The sequence below is a fragment of the Parus major genome, chromosome 28 (assembly GCF_001522545.3).
Source record: "Parus major isolate Abel chromosome 28, Parus_major1.1, whole genome shotgun sequence".
Classification (NCBI taxonomy): Eukaryota; Metazoa; Chordata; class Aves; order Passeriformes; family Paridae; genus Parus; species Parus major.
The window spans coordinates 3,850,890-3,873,050 of record NC_031797.1 but is presented as its reverse complement, the minus strand read 5'-3'; the positions used below and the strand labels follow the sequence as shown (position 1 = coordinate 3,873,050).

General features: G+C 46.2%; 1 protein-coding gene across 1 annotated transcript in view; it reads right to left on the bottom strand.

Moving 5' to 3' along the window:
- Window positions 1-22,161, bottom strand: part of ELL (elongation factor for RNA polymerase II) — a 49,708-nt gene that overhangs the window by 6,000 nt on the left and 21,547 nt on the right. The window contains exons 2-8 of the mRNA XM_015651639.3: window positions 19,368-19,415; window positions 14,472-14,593; window positions 13,996-14,159; window positions 10,944-11,197; window positions 7,823-7,947; window positions 4,810-4,909; window positions 1,602-2,100 (exon numbers count right to left, since the gene is read on the bottom strand). Of these exons, the coding sequence (XP_015507125.1) occupies window positions 1,602-2,100; window positions 4,810-4,909; window positions 7,823-7,947; window positions 10,944-11,197; window positions 13,996-14,159; window positions 14,472-14,593; window positions 19,368-19,415 (1,312 nt within the window). The remainder of the gene's footprint in view (window positions 1-1,601; window positions 2,101-4,809; window positions 4,910-7,822; window positions 7,948-10,943; window positions 11,198-13,995; window positions 14,160-14,471; window positions 14,594-19,367; window positions 19,416-22,161) is intronic.

The window sequence follows — 22,161 nt, the reverse complement described above, 5'->3', positions numbered from 1 at the left end:
GGAAGATGCAGAGCAGGGTTTAAGGATGGTGGAAGGGACACACAAGTTTATTTTGCCTGTGAGTGCCACCTACTGACTGAAAAGACCCCAAAGGCCCCTCCAGAGCCTCTGGAATAAAAATTCCCAGGAGAAACTCCCACTTCTGGCAGGTGGTGGAACCAGATGAGCTTTAAGGCCCTTCCAACCCAAACTTTTTGTGGTTCTCTGCTTCCCTACGGCTCCAGGGGGGATTTGGGGAAGGAGAAGGATCAGGCTGGTGCTACCCAGAGTAAGGCTAGGAAAACATCCCAGTTCTGGCTGTCCAGGCTCCAAGCAGGACTGACCACATCCTGTTTGTGACTGCTCCCAGTCCTGCCTCCAAACAGCAGCAGGAACAAAACCCAGCTCCCAATAATGAAAAATCTGGGAATTAAACAGTAAAAAGAGAAGCAGAAAAGGTGGTGGAGGAGGCTCAGCAATCTCCCAAGAATTTGGGGTGTTTCTAAGACAAAAAGAGAGAATGTGTGAGTGCCTCTCCAGAATCACTCCAGAGGCTCATGGGGAAGAGAAACAACGTGGAAGAAACACAACATTCACAGAAAAAAAACTGGGATTAGACACAAAAGTAGAAGAATTCTCAGTTCTGCAGTGCCACACACCTGTCAGCCCCAAGGAATGTCCTTAGGAATCATTGCTAAAATGCTCATTAATCATTTTAATGCATCAAAATGCATTTTGTCACTGCTGCAGAGCCTGTGGGGAAGGGGAGGGCTGGGACTGGTTCAATCCCAACACCCTGAGGAGCTGCCCCTTTTCCAGGAATTCAGCAAATGAGGCTCCATTTCAAAATATTGTCCTTTTGGAGCCAAAACTGCAGGATTTTCATGCACCAGGCAGAATGGGGAATGTAGGAAACAGTAAGAGGGTGAAGGAAAATCCAAAAAAAAAGGGAATTTAACAGATATTCCCAGAGGCTGCAGGGAAAGTCCCAGTGCTCTGGGGAGTGTCACAAACAGCAGGGAACATGGAAAGCAGCAGGAAAAGGAATGGATGGGATCAGCCAAGAAATGTTCTCTGACTTCTTTTCTGACTTTGAAAGAGTGGAAAATGTTTTCATCCCACCTCAGTGGGGATTCAGTGCTGTGTCAGTCCTTGAATAAATAAATCCCCAGCCCCAGTGGGATGGAGGGAAGCTTTTCCAGCCTGGAAGAGCTGGTTCTCCACTGCTTTAACAGCATTTATCACCAGGTTTATCAATCATTTCTTTTGTAGCCAATATTAAAAGCTTTTGTGAGTAACTTTTCATTAAAAACCCAAACAACAGTCATCACAACAGCCAACACTGCTCTTCCCACTGCTCCCAGCCTTTCATCCCCACAGATTATCCCAGCTTTTAATTTAACCAGGAGAAACATGACACGCTCTGAGGCGGCTCCAAACAGCACGAAAGGTTAAACAGGAAAAACCTGATACCCTCTGTGGAGAGGAAGCACCTCTGGTGATTTGGAGGGAGGGCAGAGCTGGCATTTGGGTCCCCAGAGCAGCTGGGATGGCCCAGGACGTGCCCATTCCTCCAGGGAACCCTGGCACCGCACCCAGAGCGCCTCCGGGCCCCCACTCACCTGCCACCTGCTCCTGGGCAACACTAACTAAATCAGCATTTTTTATTACTTCACAGTTCTGCTTCTCCTCTTTGCACTTCTCCTCGCTCTTCTTCTCCTTCCTCTCCTTCTCCTTGTCTTTGTGCTTTTTGGATTTTTTCTTGGATTTGACGTAGGAGCCGCAGTTGTGTTTGCTGCTCTGGGCACAGTCTGTGGGCAGGGGGTGACTCAGTCTGTCGGGAGGCTCCGTGCTCTCACAGTCTCTGCCGTTGTGAGTCAGGTCGTTGCTGACATCCGAGAGGGGATCGTGGGGTCTGGGCAGCTCCAGGGCCGGCAGGGAGGAGCTGGAGCTCACCGGCTCCGGCAGAGCCGGGGGCAGGGCAGCGGGGGCCGGGGTGTCCTTCCCGTTGGAGGAATTCAGCTTCCCGTTGAGAGTGGGTTGGGTTCTGTGAGCCAAATGTGAGATCCTGGGCTTTTTGTTGGCTAGAGGGTCGATGAACTCCAGAGGTTGGGATCGTTTCTGTTAGGGAGGAGGGGGGAAAGAATAAAAAAAAATAAGAGAAATAAATGGCGTTGAAGGTGTAGAAATGGAGCTGGATGTTGCCACTAGGTGGTGGTGCAATACAGGGGAGAAGGCAATATCCATGGGAAAAGCAGTTTATCCATCCCAAACTGCTTCCCAGTTTGGTGGGACAGCTTAAAGAATCCCATCAGCGATTCCTGACCTCCCCCCATCATCCACACACAGCCCGTGCTGCCCCCAGCCTCCTCTCACTGCAGCTCATTTCCACCCCAGCAGCCTCCCCCAGGCAATTAGAGAGTGGAAATATCCCTGGAAGTGTCCAAGGCCAGGCTGGGATGGATTTGGAGCACCCTGGGGATGGGAAGGTGTCCCTGCCATGGCAGGGGGGGGAACAGGATGAGCTTTAAGGTCCTTCCCAACCCAAACCATTCCGTGATAAAAACGATCTGTCCTCAGCACCTCCCAGTCCCTGTGACAGAAAAACGTGCTCAGCCCTCGGGAGCAGGGAAGGATTCACCAGTTCTGCATTTTATTCCCAGCTCTGTGGAGCCAAGAGCTTCACCCCTTCCCCGTTCCTTCCTCTTCTCAAGAACGAGGCACTGCCCGGAAAGGGGGAGGGAAGGAAGTGCCAACTGCTCAGTTCTTCAGAATTTCAGGCAAAAAAGGGGACATTTAAAAAGCCACGTCACAGGGGCCAACGTGACCTGAGCAACCCTTTTCTGAGCAAGGAAGTGGTTCCCAGCTGCCTCCAGCCTGGAAAAGCTGCTCCACGAAGAATCCATCCATCAGAATCCACATCAGCCCCTGCCAGCCAAAAACCACCTCAGTGTGTGCCCACCTGGCAGCTCTGGGGCTGCAACAGCTCTGAGCCAAAGATTATTTCGTGCCCAGAGGAAAACAAGCGATAGCTTTGGATATTTCTTTTGGATAATCCATTATTTTCTTTCTGTCTCAGGCAGGATCGCGACGTGTTTGCGAATGGAAATGTTCCACCGCTGAAACGCGGCTGGAGCAGCCCCTGATTCCCTCGTTTTCCCCTGGATTTTCTCTCTCTTTGCTAACTCAGGGGTCTTGAGGACACTGCTCAGTGCCAGGAATTCTTTCCACCTGTCAAGGTAATTAAGGAAGAGCTGCTGGTTCTGCTGCTGAGCTCAAGGGGCAAGGACAGCACGTCGGACCGGCTTGGCAACATCACCTCCCCGTGTCCATCTCCCCAAGGAGGGGCCACCTCTGTCTGCAGGGCTCTGAACAGGTGACACAGCTAAAAAATCTGACAGATTTTACAACCTTTTCCCTAAAAACAACAAGCATCAGCTTCTCCACACTCGTCTCCCTGCTTAGGAGGGTTATATATATATATATCTCCATTTTCTAGAATTATCAGACCAATCTTCTTCACCTCCATTCCACAGCTGAACTTTCCCAAAATACTCTGCATTCCAGCCTACCAAATCCCAATCCTCTGCTGGCACTGCACCCATTAAAAACCATTTCTCTAAATAGAAATTACAGCCAGAGAGTATTAAAAAAACAGTGAACAGCTCACAAGGTTGTGGTTTGCTGTCTGACACGACAGAACCACGCTGGAAACATTTATATTCCACATTGGATTGTCCCTGTTTCACCAGCCTCTCCTAAACCCAACCCAACCAACCACACAAAGTTTCAACTGAATTCTGACAGATCAAAACCTCAAGACCTTTGAGTCTTTAAAATACAGACAGCCAGAGAAACGAGAGGATTTTTCAAAAATCTTTTCAGATTCAGAAAAGACTTTCAAAAGTCTTTTTTTTTTTAAAAAAAAAGAGACAAGAGCAGAATCTTTCTGAGCTAAATTAAAGAGGTGATCACTCTTCCTTCACCAGGAACATGCCCACAGCACAGAGCAGGAGAGGATTTGGAATCAGCTACCTGGCAAACAAGTTACACAGTCCTCAACCAGAGAATTGCCTCCCCTCTGAGTGCCAGAGAGCACATAATTTCTTTACCTGTTAATATTCTCTGCCACTAATCCTCGGTGCGTCTGTCCAGACAAGCAGGCATTACACATTCCATTGGCAGGAGAAGAATAAATACTCAACTTGTCTGGGCTGACCCACACTGGGAGAAGGGAAGGCAGCACATTTCACAACGCCTGTGCTGGAGATGCTGGGAGAAGAGGGGACAAGGCTCCGCTTGACACGCGTCAAACGCGGCTCCTGGGTGGTTTATGGTGCTGGAAAAAGCAGGCAAAATGTTCTTTTCACAGCTCCCTGCTCTGGCATCTCCGAGCCTGGAGCAGCCCAACCTGCCCCTGATCTGTCACAGCAATTAGGCTGCAAAAGGTCAAGGGTTTTAATAACTCAACCGTGTTTGGGAGCTGCTTATTACAGCTTCGTTCCACTCAATTATTAGTGATGAGGAAAACACCAGCGTGTTCTCCCAGGAACTCCGGGAGGGATGGAGGCACTGCAAAAAGAATTCAGCCCTTAAAACTAAACCTGAGCCTCACTGTCAGAGATCCTCCCCACAGGGCCCTCGCTGAGCCACGTCCAGAGGAGAAACAGATGCTGAGCAAAGCCAGAATGAGACTCCAACTTAATAAAACAGAAATAAAACCCCCCAAGCCCTCCTGACCCGGCAGCAGGTGATTACAGGGTGCAGACAGCAGCCAAATCCATCGGGAACACACGGATGCAGGGGCTGGGAGAGGGGGGGATCACCCACCTGAGGGGGAGAGCTGGAGTTGAGGGTGTCCTTCGGAGGGCTCAGGGAAGGAGCTTCTCCCTGGAAAGCGCCGCTGCTGTTCTGGGGCTGGCACAGCTTCCTGCAAAACACAACCGGGGGCTGGTCACGCCCCGTGCCCAGGGGACAGGTGGCACCACACACCTGCAGCTCTGCTTGGGCTCACACCCTGCTGGAAGGTGACATAAAGGAGTTTGTTCTGGGCTCTGATAAAATCTGGGGAGGAGAAAATGCTACAGGAAAATACCGGTGAGCAATTGGAATTCCTCGGCTCTTTCCTGCTTTGCCATGGTTTTTGTGGCTCTTTGGTAGTGGAAGGAGTATCTTGGATCAACCTTGTCCAAGGCTGAGCTCCTGGACACATGGAAGGATTCCCTGTTGAGGGTGGAACTCCTTTTTCAACAATTTTACCTTTTCTCTCTTGGTGACATAAAAATTAAATTAATTCCAGCCTCAGAATCAGGTGGAGATCAGTGAAAATGGCATTGAACTTTAAGGTGTAAAGGATATCACATATTATTCCTGCTGACTGAAATAAAGCTCAGGAAGGCTTTAATTAAACAAATTTCTGCTCAGATTTTGCTTTCTGAGACAACCCAGAAAGCAAAGCTCACTGAAGAGGGGCTGAAACTCAAGCTCAGATGTTGAGGAGTAAGTTCTCCCTCTGATTAACATCATTAAAACAACATTTTATGTCAACAGGAGCCCTTTCAGCAGTGAACTCCTCTGGGTCCAGGAAAAGCAGCACTAAAAACAAAAACTGCTGAGGTGTTATTGGTCCAGCAGGATTTACATTTTGGGCTTCCCAATAATACTTTTAAGTTGCATCATGCAAAACAGAGCTACTCTGGGCAGTATTTGTGGTACTGGACAAATAAAAAAAAAACCCTTTTGTAGCAACAAAAAGGACAATTAGAATCATTTGAGTGCCTGAGTTCTCCTCCAGGCTGGATCTCTGCTCCTCTGCAGATCTCAGGGTATTTTCCCAGCCCACTGGCTTTGTCCAACAATTCTGACACCAGACTCAATTAATCACCCAGAAAAAAAAAAACAAACCCAACTACTCTTGCATCAAATTGTGCCTGACAAACTGAAAAAAAAATAAAAAATAAAAAATAGAATTCAGGGTTAAAGGTTTTAATAAAGCAGCTCTGCAGTCAGTTTGTCAGGAGCTGTGGAGCCTGAATAACCCATTTTTAAATTCTCCCACAAGAAACTCAAATCAGCATTAAAGCTCACTCATATCCTTTAAACACTGGGAAGATTTATCTCAAAGATAACGCCCAGAACTTGACAAGATTTGGCTTTTAACCTGAACTTGAACCTTGGGTTGTGTTGCAGCAATATTTTGACATCTGCAGTGTCACCACTGTCCTGGCTTTGTTTAATTTTATTTAAATCAACCTCAGCAGCCACAGATCAACTCAAGGACTGTGAAAATGGGGACTCTGAGAGTGCCCAAACACCCCAGTGAAATCACATGTTTTAAATTGTTAATTATGGATTGAAGGAGTCAGGAGAGCACCGAGTTCAGCAGAGGAAAGATTCCAGAGGATGCTGGAATGGTTTGGGTTGGAAGGACCTTAAAGCTCATCCAGGTACAGGCTGGGGACACCTTCCACAGGGATGGAAAACAGCAAAAAATTAGCAAAAACCGAGCTGGTTTAACCCAAGCCTAGCTAGACCCAGCTTTAATTTAACAGATGTGTTAATTACTGCAGCTGCTGAGGCACTGAGAGGCCCTGAAATCCAGAATTTGGAATAATTTGTTGACCCCAACGTTTGCTGCCCTTTCTCTGGGCCTGTTTTTCTCCTGTCTTCAACCCATCATGGGTTGTTTTTTATTTTTTTTTTTTCCATTTTGGAGCCTCATTACCTGCACTGCCTGAGCAGGGCTTTGTTTGTACAGTTGAATACATCCTTTCCAAGGTCTATTTTTAGACCCTTGCCCAAGTGAGTGCCACAATTCTAGAAAAAGCAGTAAACATGGCTTTTCTACAGAGAAAAATTCACTTTGGCTTTTTTTTTTTTTTCTTGAAAGCTATAAAGATTGCATGGCAGTTGTATTTTTCTTTTTAATTATAATTTCACATCAAGGCCATCTAAATGAGTTTTGATTTTCCTTGAGCACACCAAAACATTTAGAGTGCAAGTTCTCTGTTGGTTTAAAAAAGTCTCATCTCCAAGTCAACTGTGCTTTTAAATCATGGGAAGTGCTCAAACAGAGCCATGCTGTGCTTCAGCTTAACCAAAAGTGCAATAAAATAAAGGAATGAGTAAAAGCTCTGCCTGCATGACAAAATCTGTACCAAGGCACTGAAGGATGTCAACACTCAGAGCAGAATTCTGTGTAAAACTGGGAGATCTGATCTCTCTTTCCCTGCCAGCCACAAGCTTCCAAACTTGGAGGCTTCACCTAAGGAAAATATCTCTAGAGGGGGCAGAATTTTCAGCAATATGAATATGAAATATATGAATATATGAAATAATGAACTGAGGCTGTTAAGGGCTGCTCCAGGAGGGAATGTGGGAGCAGAGCTCACACTCCAAGCAGGAGTTTTAAGGGATTTATCCCTACAGAACAACCTCTTGCTTTTCCATCCATCCACCATCTCAGTCAGATCTCAGATTTAGGGATGAAACGCTTCAGCCTGCACAGGGAGATGTGGGAAAAAAGGAAGGAGAGTTTCAAAGGAGAGCTGAGCATTTAATGCACTCATCTCCCAGGATTTCAGACCAGCAGAATTAACCAGCTCTGCTCCCAGCCAGGTTTCCCCCAAGCTTTGCCTTTAATGATTCAGAGACAGGATGATGTGAAGAGTGGATCCACGTGGATTTCAAGTTTACTCTGCTCCTACAGGGTGATGGACAGCTGGAAATTGTGTCAAAATAAGTCACACACTCAACTCACAGACCCTGGTCACCCTGATTTCCAGAACCTTCCCTGGCCCAGGATTCCCTGGATGCTATCAGAGAGAAGAAAATGGATAATTACCTAACGAGGATCCTCTTCAACAACTGCTGATCTCCTTCTGAGTAGCCAGGCCAGTCCTTCTGCACTTCTTTGTATACACAATCTTTCAGTGTGAAAGTGCTGTCCTTGGCACTCAGATTTGCCACCTGGAACAGAAGGAATTTGGAAAACCATCGTTATTTCCTCACTTCCTCCACCAAACAAGAGCTAAGATGAAGGCAAAAATCTGAGCAGACTTAGCAGCTGTTAGTAGTGTGAGAGAACAAGGAGAGACTTTAATATTTCATTTCCTCATTATTAAGATTATTTAATCAAACTGTGCCTTTCCTTTCGCCTCGTCACTGCAATAATTCATAATGAGTTTCTAAAGCACATCCAGTTGAGTGGGAAATAAGTCATATCTAAAAGAGATTATTCAGTTTGGGGAGCCTGGACCAGCACAGCACCACTTGATGGAAACACCTGGACATAAAGCCTTAATGGGAACAGGCAGTTCACTTATCACACCTGTCCCGTAGCCAAAATGGGGCAGTTTATGGCCAAAGAGGAACTCTTGGGGCGATAACTTGGTTAACGATTGCCAGGAGATAATTTCTCAATAACGAGCCAACAAAACTGGCCACAGAGAGCTGATTTCTCAGGGAGCTGTGAGGAGAATGCCCTGGGATCACCTGGGTTTTATGGAGAACTTCTCCAGGGCAAGAACAGAGCTGGGGGTTCCAGCCTGAAGCCAGCAGAGCACTGCAGGGAGCTCAGCACGCTCACACCAGCAGCTGATTTATAAGGTTTTATCCAACCTTAATAATCCAACCAATAAATAAGGTTTTATCCAACCTTACCCCATGGAGCTTCCCCACAAAACCCTGCTGGAATGGGCAGAGCTGGATTAGAATGGAAACCACTTGGGGAAGAGTTATCCCACTTGGATCTGTCTTTCCACAGCCTGACTGAAAATTTAACTTCTTGCTGTTGGTACACACCTGAAAACCCCGAGCTGGCACAAAGCAAAGAGCCCCAGTGAGGCTTTCCCAGAGGGGTGAACCTCTCCTGGGTGATCCAGAATGGTTTGCTTCCATCAAATTCCAAGGGCAGGGACACCTTCCACTATCCCAGATTGCTCCAACCTGGCCTTGGACACCCCCAGGGATGGGGAAGCCTCTCTGGGCAACCTCAGCTTGCAGAGCAGCGCAAGTTTCAAATGAAAATAAAGCCCTCAATGTGGTTTTGAAGGGGGATAAGGAGGCCCAGGTGCCAAATGCTCTGCCCACAGCCAGGCAAAGCCAGCAGCTGCAGCCCAAATTCCCTGCTGGAGCCCCTCAGCTCGGGGACTGCTCCCCTTGGAAGTGGAAAATGCTTTTATTCAGTGCATCTTGTGCATCTGTTTAGGGATTACTGTTCTCCATTCAGGACGTGGCTGTGCTCAGGGATTTCTATTATCCACACAGCAGGAAAATGCCTCAAAAACTAGCAAAGGAGTGGGAAGTCTTGAATGAACTGAAGATGCTGCTGATTCCTCTGCTTTTGCTTTAGGGAGGCTAGAACCTAGTGTTAAAAAATATTAAAAATCTGGGAATTTCAGAGCAAAAGGCTGCACAACCAACGTGGCAAACTCTCCTGATAAGCGAAAAATAGAAAGCCCAGTTATCAGTTTACACGACAAACAGTTTGTTTTTCCTTTCAGTCCTGTCAGCTTTCCAAAATCCTGAGCCAAAATACAACAAGAATTTGAGCTGTGTTTTACATCGAGGTATCCCTGTAAACACACCCAGGAGACAAAAGCCAATCCAGGTTCTCCTTCACCAAAAAATAAAGAACAAACCCAAAAAACAAAACAACTCTCCCAGAATTTCTCCGTTTCCTGCCTGTTCCTGGGAAGAACAACTTGGATTTTTCTCTGCACAGAGGCTGAGAGCTGCTACCTCCTTGTTTTGCTGGTGTGGGACTCTGCAAGCTCCACCCCAACCCTCCCAAAAATAGAAACCTTGCAAAATGAGGCAAAAAGGCCGCCAGGAACACCGAGTCCTGCGAGAGATGCAAGAGCACAATGAAACCCACACCTAGACAGATTTAGCTGTGTAGCTTTAACAACAGCCTGTAATTTTTAGCTTATCTGTGTCTGCCCGTGGATGGGAGCTCTGGGAGGGCTGAGAGGGATTAACTTTACGAGCACCACGTTTAAATCAGCGCTCACCTGCCGGGGGCTGGGGCAGAGCATCCATCAAAAAGTGCTTGTCAGAAAAAGGAGTTTCCTGCTCTCAAAGTCACTGATAGAATTGAAAAAAGCACTCCAAAAAGCTGCTGGGAAATTAAGGGTTGTGGGATTAAAAAAGTCGAAGGAAGGAAGGAGTTGTGCCAGCTGTCTGTTTTTAATATGATGTGCCCCTGTGCACTCCTGTCTCGCTCTTTATGGAAAGGAGTAAAAAAGAAAAAAAAAATATAAGGAGTTTTTTTTTTTTCCAGAATATTTTCCAGTCCAGAAGAAGGCAGCTGCAGCATTTAAATAAACAGCCATGATGTGTTTAATAAAGCAATGAAGGTGTTTACTGCGAGGCCTGAAATGGCACCTTTAATGTGACTCAAAGTGCTAGGAACTGATTCAGCTTGCAGACAGCTTTTACACCTGACACACAAATAATGTGCTTGGCAAGGAGCTGCAGGATCTTCACACCTGACCAGTGGCACTCACAAGCAGGAAAAGCCCTGAGGAGCACAAAAAAAACCAAACCTGGGGACATCTTTTCTTGAATATACAAAATTTGTACCAATTATAGCATCGCTCCTTCACCATGAGAATAAAATAGAGATTTAGAGCTTATAATCAAATAATTTCTAGATCCTCTGTTAAGAGAATCCTCCCCATGACCAAGCAGAAGTGTCCCTCTGAAAGGGACTGATCTGGTGAGCCAAAACCACCCAGCTTGGCTGCACCCCTGTGACCTGAGGCGTAGCCACGGGAGGCTCCTGCTATCTCTGCACCAGCACTGGGAGCTGAGAACTGTGTCCCCCACAGCCTCCAGAGCCACACTCAGCTGCAGCCTGCAGATAACAGCTTCCACTGCCACGGGTGGGAGGTGCTGAGAAGACATTTATTTTTATTTTTTATTCCCTTTACCTAAATCGTTGCCTTCATCAGAGTACAAACCTGTTGCAGAAGGTTATCCAGCAAATCCTTGTCCTGCTGAGAAAGTCCATCCTTCTGCAATCTGAGAATAAGTTCAGGTTTCTTATAAGGCTTTAGTGCCAGTAAGTGCACAACCCTATCTTTGAAGGGTCTCTGGGAAATCGCACTATTGCCTCTCTTTATTGCACTGGCAAGGTTGACTGGCGTTGGGCGCTTCCTGGAGGGAACAGCATCGGAAGCTCCTGGTGCAGGTTTACGCACCTGAACCTTTTTGCCTAAAATGAGATGAGAATAGTGAAGTGCAGCAGTCACCTCGCAAAGGCCAGTGGGCTGTCAGCACCAGAGCTCATCACACCCCTGGGAAGTGCCAGGAGGTGATGAGGAAGGACAAACACCACCGGCACACCCCCTCCGTCCCGAGGCGCCGCCACAACCAGCATCCCCCGTTGAGGTTTATGGTTCATGACAGGCTTGTAACAAGTAAACAGCAACACCAAGCTCTGGAAACCTGAGTATTATTGGCCACCAGCTTACATAAAGCTCCCTTTGTTTGCCAGCTTTTCATTTATCCCAAGTGCACGTATCCCCACGGTTAATCGAACTGTTTTTGCCCTCCCTACGAGAAGAAAATTCTGCATTATTATGTAGAAGAGTGGGAAATACAGAGTGGAAAGACCAGAACTGGTCAACGAGCGGCTCCCCGCTGCTGAGCTCAGCAAAAACGCTCCTCCAGCAGATGTTTCTGCTTTTAGAACAATAGGAACTTTATGGGGCTGGGTCCACCTCCCTTCCCCCTCCAAACACGGCCCCATGAATGGGGCTGACACTGGGCCATCGGCCTATTCACGAGGGTGCTGCCTGTGCTGATGGAATAACCCCTTCTCCTCTGCACACCAGTGACAACATAAAGCTGGCTCACAAGTGCATCTATCTCAGCTCTGTCCTCACTGGGGTTCTTGGCTGCTGACAGCACAATCCAAGAATTCATTCCTCCCAACAGAACCCTCACGCCGTCTCCTAGTGGATCCCAAACCGAAGGATTGGGACTGCTTCAAATCCAGTTCCTGCTACCAAAGGCAAAGCTGCAAACAAGACCTGTGGGTTCCAAGGTCTGAAAGCCTGGAGAGATCAATCAATAATCACTTGGGCTGGAGAAAGTGACCTTCACTAGGACAAACAACATCCAGCACTTACTGCAAGTGTTTGGGAGGTCTATTCCAGCAGGGCACTGCTCCATTGCTAGGAAGCAACGTTTTCAACTGAGTCATCTGAAGATACTGAGGATTGTCTGCACTGTTTGTTTTACTGAGCTGCACATTGTGTAACCCAGGCCCCATTTCCTGGCTTTTCATTCTACACCACAGTGCTGGCAGAGGAAGCAGGACCCATCCTCGGCAGGGCTGAGGGGAGGTGAGAGGGGGAACGACACCAACTCGCACGTTAAACATCCCACAATCCAGAGGTCAGCTGGATTTTGTTTCCAGAAATGGGACAAGAGAAGATTCGTCAGCTTTCTACAACTGCCTTAACTCTTGCCAGGTCATGAACAGTAAAAACATCACGTTGGGAGGTTTCCACTTAAAGGCTGGAGCCAAAGTGAGCAGTGATAGGAAAAGAAAAAACTAAGTTGAGCCAGGACACAAAGGATTTTCAAATATTTATACACGTGCATGTCTATGGATGTATGCACACATTTAGTGTGGCTACAAGCACACATCCCCTGCAGCTTTACCTGCAGCTACCTATTTACATATCTATTTATTCAAGTGTCAGCTCACATCTGTAGGTTCTGCTGCTCTCCAATTTCAACATTTCATATAAATTTTTCCACATCTGAGCTGCCTGGAACACTCCACTGGCGCTGAAAGCTCCGTGTTCTCCTGGAAATGTGAGAGGCAGCCCTGTCCCTCCAGCCCAGCCTGCAGGAATCAGCTGATGCTGCTGGCACACCAGGACCTGCAGATCCCACATGAGGACTGTCCTTCCAAGCCCTTCCTTCTTGGACCAGAGCTCTCCTCCTCAAACACTGACATCTTATCTAGGAGCACTGTGAGCACACGCTCTGCCCTTGCTGCTTTCACACGGCTCTGTCTCCATTCCAGGGCACTAAAAGGTTTTAGCCAGGAGTATTTTTAATTTTAAAACTGTTTTGCTCCATCTTTCCAGGAAGCAAATTGCTTTGAGAATCTTCTCCCTCAGAAGCTTTAACTTCAGGCACTTACTGTAATGTTCTCAAAGAGGAGCTAAACAAAATAATCTTCTGGCCTACAGGAAATCAATGCATTTCCTTCCTGATTACTATCTCCTCTCTCAGCTTTGAGCACTTGGCTGCTGTGACAATGAGTCAGGGTCAGTTCTACATTTTGCAACTCAACCCTTCTCATCACTGATCCTCTGAGAGGAGACTGGCTGCAGATCACATGGGCTGCAGGAAAAGCAGCTGCCTCAGGGAAAAAAATAAAAAATAAAAAATACTGAAACTTTGCATTCTGGTTACTGTTTGTGCCCAAAGTTTGTGAGCTGAGGTTAAGCAGGGCCCTGAGCTCCCTGTGTTATTTATTTACCATGGTTTTATTTCCTCTGCTGAGGCTTTCCTGCTGCTGTCACAGTGAGAAGGGCTGTTGCAGGCTGTGTTTATGAACAGAGGGCACTGCCTGTGTCTGGTCCTGTGGGGCACAGCTGGGACAGGGCTGGCAGCTGCAGCTGGGCTGGCCAGGAGCAGGGACACTGGGGACACTGCCAGGGCCACCTCACTGCACACACAGACATCCCCCAGCGCTTTGGGCTGGCTGGGACCTTAAAATCACCCAGGGCCACCCCCTGTCACAGCAGGGGACACCTTTGGGTGGCTCCAACCTGATCTCAGACACCTCCAGGGCTGGGGCAGTTCCCTTGGGGTGATGATGGAAGTGAAGACAACACAACACAAGGCGAGCAGCCCCTTAAATCACCCATGAGGAACTACTGGGGACTTCTTAGACTGCCACAAAGGATTCAACAACACCAGGATTTGCCTCCAGAGCCTGCTGAGCCCCAAATGGAGTCCAGAGCCCCAAACTGAGTGGCTGCTTACCTACATATCTCCCCCCAGGTTTAATGACTATGGCGCTCCGGCTGCGAGTCTCCTCCTCTGCCTGTGCCATGCTCTGCCTCGCCTTCTGGTAGGAATCATCAGTAGCACACACGGTGATTTTATCCTGTATGCTTCCCAGGCAATCCAAATGGATATTGCCATTGCTGCAAGAGAAATGCAATGGAAAAGGTACTCCTGACACTGCAGAGGGACACGGGGCTGGCACTGGGGACAGCTAGGGGGGTGTTAGCTGAATAATAGTGGGGGACACACACAGCTGAGAGGAGCTGAGAGGGAACCAGATGCTTCCCAAAAAAAAATCCCACACTGAAACAGAACAGAAAGACTCTGAAAAGGAAGTACGTGCATTAAGCTGTGTTAGGGAAGAGATGCTCCAGAAGAAAGGGTGTAAAAGAGAAAAATAAACCCAACCAAAACCCAAAAAGGTTTGGCTTTTCCTTGGATGCCCCACTCACCTGGATACATACTGCTGGATGCAGTCAAAGCTCCCCTGGGGGCTGTCCTTGCCAATATTGGAGAGATAAAAGGTGAAGGTCCTCACTTCTGCCGGTCGATCGGGCCTCGGGATGGCGATGTGCTGCTCGGGAGAGGAGGAGGAGGAGGGGGAACATTGGTCACTCAGCTAAGCCCAGGCTGAGGAAAGCTCAGTTCTCCTGCAGCCAGGATGTTCTGAGGCATTTTGCAACAAGGAAAGCACCTGGGTTAAGGCAGAGAATTCAAGTTGTCCCCGCTGTCTGCAGGGGTAAGGAAAAGGTAACAGGGAAAGAGCAGCTGAAGGTGGATATGGCTGGGAGAGAACAGAGCCCACAACCACCTTGTTCTAGGAACCTGACCCAATTCTATTGATTCAGGCTCAAAACAGACTCTCTCCCACTGTTTATATTCAATGTAAAACACTCGGGGCTCGTTTCTTTAGAATTACTGATCCAGCACTAAACATAGCACAAGCCAGGTCACTGGGTAGCATGCTTATTCTTTTTTAAGAAATTATAATTCCATAACAAGATTTGATGGCTCACAGTAGAGTGTGACGCTGCTGCTAAATTAAATATTTAATCAAGCAGTAAGTGTGCTCCACAGACAACTCCACAACCATCCTGCACTGGCTTTTTTTTCACCCCCACCACAGCCATTCATTTTTCAAAAGGGAAACCGTCTCCCCTCTGCATTCAGGATCCAACGTAAATGTCAGCATCTGAGCTCCACTATCAAATCAATATTTGATAATTAAGATGGCTTCCAGAAGCTGAGACAGAAGGAACACCAGCTCCAGCCTATTTTAGGCCAGGCTTTTACCACACACGGATTTATATTTACGCAGATTGCCACATCTACGCAGAAAACACACGCTGCCAGCAAGCTGGCCCGTGGCATCCACACATGACTGTGCTGGGACAGGAGGGGTTTTGGGTGGTTTCCTTCAGACCTCAGACATCTCCAGCAGCCTGGAAAACCCAGGGATCCGTGTCCCTGTAAACCACAGCGATGTTCTCAGAGGCAGCAAGAAGCTCTTGAGCCGAGCCCGTGTGGTGTGAACAGAGCTCCCTTCTTCCAAAAAAACCCAGAAAGCCAGACCTGAGCCTTGCTTTATACAGGAGCACGAGTTATCCCCAGGATCCAGGTCTGGAAATACAGGGAGCAGATTTTTTGGGTGCTGCTGGGTCCTCCCTGAGCAGCCCCATTATCTCCCCTGCCAAACGTGTGCCGCAGCCCTCGAACCCTTTTAATCTCTCCTGGCATCCTCTGCCCCCACCCAGGCAGGGGGAAGAAAATTCCCTTCTGCTTTAGCAGAACAGGCACAAAGGCAGAGTTATGTAAGCAGCAGACTCGGGGGAGGCAGGGGATTTTGCAGCTGGAAATTTGATGGGAACGGGAAGAAAAGGAAAATCCAATGGGGCCGGTTCCGCTTCCAGGGGGGAATTGAGCTGCACCTGAGCCTGGAAAATAAAACCTGCAGGATGTCACCAAATCACATCTCCACACACCCCAAGAACTTCCTCCTCGCTCCTGCTTTACCACTGGAAAAAACAGTTGCACCAAAAGCCCCGATTCTGGATTTTTGTGGGGTTTTTGCAGCGTTTCTAGAGGCTGTGAAATGAGGTAGAGTCACTTTAGTACTGAAAAGTGTCTCATGTGCGAGCTGGCCGTTATCTCTAGGAATTATTTTTAGCTGAAAACAGAAGGTTTCTCAAGCCACCAAATCAGCATGGTGACTGCTTTGAGGGAGCCCTAATTTTGGTGCTGGGTATTGCACCAGTAACCAGAGACACTTAAAAATAGCTCGGTACAGATGTGACTTCTGTTTTCTTCTTTCAAGTAACATTCATCTGTGGACAGCTCACTCTGAATAAAGATTTCACCTCCCTCTGTTAATACCTAAATTTCATCCCAAGAAAAAGGGGAAATGTTGTAATTTTCCAATCACAAAGGTGTTTTGCTCCCAACAGTCATTTTAAAAACGCTGCACAACGCTCATGGCTTTGGCACATAAAGGGTATTTTCTGCCCCACCAGTTAAATTCTGTCCCTGCTCTCACCACCCCACAAGCACCTGCAAATTTCAGCCAGCCTAAGCTCTGATTCTGTCTTTTTATTAAAATAGAAATGCTTTCAGTATTTCTAGCACAGTTCTGAACACAATTTGTAATGCTGTGGTACTCCAGCTGTTAAATTCTAACTGATGTGCTCACTGAAACAAGCACAATGCTCAAACCTCAATAAAAACTTATAAAAAAACTAGATCCATGAGGAAAAACTGTCAGGCAGGTGCTGCTCCTAAGGAATATCCATGGTCCCACTTTAGGGGAACACTCTGGTAAAAACAACCTGGTTATCACAACTGAAATTCTGATTATTACACAGAATAAAAGCCATTAACAACAGCAGCATCACTACAGAGAAACACATCCCGAGGCAAAATCCCAAAAGTTTTCATCAGCTCCTGTGAGAGTGGATCCAGATCAGGATCCAGGCAGGGGAGGTTTTGTCCCTGTCACTGGAACAGCTGTTTTATTTTGGGCTGCAACCTCTGACTTCCTCCTTTCTGCTGCCACCTTGCTGACCCTGGGTTTTACTCCCAACAATTCCCTCCCCTGGTTAATTAGTTCCTCAAACATGGAAGTTTCTTTTTCTGTGTATTAGAAACTGAAAGTATCATTGACAGCTTTTAGAATAACACTGGAATAGGTGAAAACACGTGGACACAGTAATTTAAAGGCTTCTAGACAATTAAATTCAAGAAACAGCAGTTTGTTTAAATTCTTATTTTATGTCCTGCCTCCCTAAATCATTCTTGAGAAAGGGATACTTGCACAAAAAAATCCCCACTATTAAAACCTCACTGCTTTAAATCACACTGACAATTGTTCTGTGCACAAACTTCCCACCCCAAAAAGTTACAATGGGATTCTCCATAGCTGCATTTTTTGGGAAGCAAAATAGGAATGCAGCAGATTGGGGAATTGAGGAAGAGTGGAAGAAATGATTTAAAAAGTAAAACCACTCAACAAATATGTTTTAATGCTGTCATGTGGATGTGAGAGCCTGGTAAATTCCTGGAATTATCTCTTCAGCCCAACTGATGGAGGATCCCTGGAAAGCATTTCAAGGCTCAGCTCCTTAAAAAGCAGGAGAATCCTGACATGCAGAGTCCTACCCTTAAAAGCAGATGGTTCCCCAGCTGCCAGCTCCTTGTCATACCCAGGAAAAATAATAATAAAGGGACAAAGAGCTCTTTCTGTGCGCTCCCGTGGAGCTGCAGCTCTCTGCAAAGCTCTACCTTTGGCCTTTCCTCGTCAGTGCCATTAATTAACAGGCGAGGAGGAGCAGGCAGAGGTCAGCTCTGGCTGCCACATCCTCCCTCCAGCCCAGCCCAGCCCTCCTGGCTCCTCTCCTTCTCCATGGAGTGACACTGCAGGTGCCAGGCAGCTCCTCTACCAACCACTCATCTCGGGGAGTTCAGGGCTTAAATAGGATTAACTCTTTTATTCTTGTATTTTTAATTTCTAGAAGTAACTGGAGCATTTGAAAGTATTCTTAATTATCCCCAGGAATTAATATTTTTTTGTTATATCAGATCCATGTGGAACCCACCAGGAGTAAAGGCTCAGGGCAGAGGAGCATTTTAAGCTGTTTTCATCCCTTTTTGCTACATTTCCTTCAAGGAAAAACATTCAGAGGAGGCATTTCCACAACTTAAACAGCTTGAGAGGAAAAGTCAGGTGCAGATCCTGAATCCAAAAGGAAAGAAAAGCATTCCCAGTGTTTTTAGCTTCTTTATTCCATGAGCAAAGCTCATCAAATAAAGACAACTCACCCACCCTTCAGTTTTCCTCCTCACTTCTGACTGTGCCCAACCTCGGTGGCAGATTTTGATCTCAACTTTCACACTGAGCTTTCAGGGAAGTTTAAGTCTAAACAAAAGTAAAAAACCTGGAAATTGCTCCTTTCTTTATTTCCCAGGATAAGAAGGTTTGTATTTTTCTTCTTAACTTACAATAACAATCATGTCTTTCCTGCTGCATTTTCTATGTACTGTTAGTGAGAATAATATCACAAAGTAGGATGTGGGCAAGGACAATGTGCTGGGTTTAATGTCTACTCAATCCAAGCCTTTTTGAAAGCTTTAATGTGCCAGTGCATAAAAAAAAATAATCAGAAGTTACAGCTGAATTCAAATTCTTGAAAAAAAAAATAATTAAAAAAAATTAAATTCTCCTTCTTTATGCAGAGACTAAAGTAAAACATGGGGTTTTTTAGAAATAAAAGGTATCTAAATGACATTTTTCAAGTTCACTGAAGGGCTGCATTGCTTTACCAGAAACACCACCACGTAAATCTCAACGTTGTCAGCAACTGGCATGACAGACTGGTTCAAGGGGCTAAAAATATCCCAGAGTTCTGTCATCGGAACAGAAGTTGGGGAAGTAAAACTCCTAAATCTAAAATAACTTCTGGTACTCACAGAACTGCAGTTATGTTAAATAAACCTCCAGGATTCTCAGAGCAGCCTCCAAGCTCTGCTGCTGCAAGGAATTGGGACCCAAAAAGTCTTGCAGTGAGTTTAGCTCGGTGTTTTCCTGGGATACAGGTGAGGATTCCATGGATTTCTGCATCCTTTCCTCTGTTCTGGCCAACATAAATCTCAATTTCCCATGGATTCAGCAAGGTCAGGAAATAAAGAGGAGGGAAAAGGTTTTAGAGAGAGGGAGAATCCATGAGCAAACACCTTCCTGGACCACACCTGAACCTCCATCTCTCACTTGCAGCAATCACAGCATCATTCCTTGAGCTGGAACAGCCCAAATTCCTCAATCCCAGCAAATGTCAAGAATTTTCCAGGGACAAACTTACCCCTTGGCTTCCTTGAAACTGGATGACTGGTTTTGACGTCACAGCATCCTACAAAAACAAATGGAAAAACAAAAATTACCTCTGAGAAATTCAAAGCTCCAAATTTCACCTCCAAGTCACACTCAAGCTTGATTTTTCACCTGGATTTTTTACTTTCCTTACTTTTTTTTTTTTTTCCATGGGGAAAGCTCAGGGAAATGTGTATTTCAAGAAAAACAACAAAAAAAATTCCAGAAACAATGATTTGTACCCGGAAAAGGGATAAACTGAAGTCACCCTTAGCTCAGAGGTGACACTTGGCTCCTCTCCCCATCCCTCCACCACATTTTGGGCACACAACAGCTCAGCTTTGGTGCTTATGTAAGTTTTGAGTTAAAAAACGGACACAAATTGGAAAATTTATTCCAGTTCTCGGCCTGAGAGGACGCAAAGCGAATTTTTTCCAAGAGAAATCTGGCAATCCTTTGGAAAAGCAAACTGCAGCTCCGTTGCAAAATCCTGTTGTTACGTTGCCTGTTTCAACAATCGGCCTCTTCCTCCAGGCTCAGCTGTTTACATTTAAAAAATTGTACTCCTCTGACTCCAAAACTCCTCAATTTCAGCCTTTTTGCCTCGCTGTCAGTTTAGGGAGCCCAAAGATTTTTCGATTCCAGGTTTCACCTGAGGTTTTAACTGAAGAAAAAAAAAATAACAGACCCAACCCAAGCCAGGCTGAGTTTGGATTTGTCCAATTCCAGCAGAATTTGGGCTGTTTTATTTCCCAAATCACACAAAAGACAGGAATTGTGCTCATGGGACCCCATGGGAGAGAAGAATTTATAAATAGGTTGAAAATATCATTTATAAGTGAAAATGTTGCTGTATGGGAGTCACATTTCCATGGGAAAACCACCAGGAATTTGGGAGAACAACCCCAAAACATGAGTTGTATTTCTGCTGTTTGTGTCACTCAATTTCCAATGGATTAGAGAAATAGATATTTAAATTTTAGCAGCAAGAGAGTTAAAACAGCTTGAAACTCATCAAGTTAACCATCCCTCATAAAACATTTCCAACCCTGCAAGTGAAGAATCTCAACCACGACATCAACAAAAGAACTGATAAATTCACCAGCAAAATAAAAATCCTTTTATCCTGGAAAAACCTAACGAAAGTTGGATGGATAAACCCAGCCCAAGACAATCTGAGGCTTTCAAGAGCCCATCCAATAAGATTTCACAGCTCTGCATCACACCCAGGATCATTACAGGACATTTATGACGCTGAGGAAAGCAGGAACAGGCTCAGAGCAGACAGCACTCCCTGACTGCTGGATAAGGAATTTTATAGACCCAGAACAACCTTTAGAAAGCACCAATAAACAACATCTTGCTCTTGGTACAGAGATCACTGAATTCCTCGAGTGCCACGACACTACATTCCACAGCACACTGCTCATGGACAGCCTGGCCAGCTTTTTGTTCCCCGTGTCCAGAAATTCATAGGAACATACTTGAGCAAACAAGCATTTGAAACATGAAAAAAATCTGGATTTAAGAAAAAAAATAACCCAAACCAACCCATGTGGTTCTTGTACAGAAAATTACAGATTTGCTCTTCAGTCTGGAAAGTTGTTTAAGGGGAATAAAAAGGGGGTGAGGAGGATGGAAGTGGAATAAGGAGGCAGGAACAAAAGTCCTGATGCACAAATCAGGTTTAATTACAGAACTTATAAATCCCACAGTCTACAAATAAACTGGTTTGAAGTTAAGTGGGTAATATCAGCTTCATGCAAGTTAAGTGGCAAAGCTGAGATTCATCTCCCAAAATTCAGCATTTCTGTCTGTGATCGCCGTGGAGGAACATTGGTGCTGGAACTGCCAGGATCCACACAGGGGGTCACTGGGAACAGATGGATTTGGATCCACACTGCACCATCCCAGTTCCCTTCTGAGGCAGGGGAGGGGAAGATTTTGGCATCTCAGCAGCCCCTGAACCTCCACAGGCATCATTCACTCCCCTGATGTCAAATTCCTTGGCTGCACCTCGTTCAGGATGTTCAGAGGAGAACACACTGCACACCCTAAACTCATTAAGGATGTGACTCTAAGTACCTTTATTAGATGAAATTAAATCCCTGCATGGACACCCTCATTCAGAATAAAAGAGAAGGGATGAATGATGTGAAACCAAATTAAAACCACATTTCCATTTATATCTTCATTTGGATCAACCTCCTTGGATGTTCTTAGATGGACAAGCCCAATTATCAAGAGTTTTTGCTGCCCTTTCCAAAATCCCTGGGTCATTTTCTAAAGAGTCACCTCAGAGCCACTTAATTCCTCTTCCTTAGCGATGCCATGACTGAACTTGCTGCCTTGAGTTCCTAGAAATGCCATTCCATCCCTTTTGAGAGGGAACAAGGTCTTTCCCTCTGCCTTTCCAATTAAACCAAGCCACCTGCTCAGCCCTGGATGCAGTAAACCCTTGGCAAACCAAGGATGCTGATGAAACCTCATCTTTGTGTTCAAACAAGAGGAAAACAAGGCAGATTTGTCCAGGCAAAGGGGCACAACCTCATCCCCTTCCAGTGAATTCCAGCTTTACCTCTCCAGGAGACTCTCTGGGTTTAAAAACAGCTGCTGGAAGCTGATTAAAGATAAAAAATCTAAGGAGGAAAAGCACAGTTCAGGTACTTTGCAGCAGCCACCTGTCAGGTGAGAAGGTTTTATGCTGCTGCCAGGTACCAGATATTATTACCAGATTAATCCCTGCAGCTCATCTGTGAGGGTGACAGCACTGGAGAGGTGCAGAG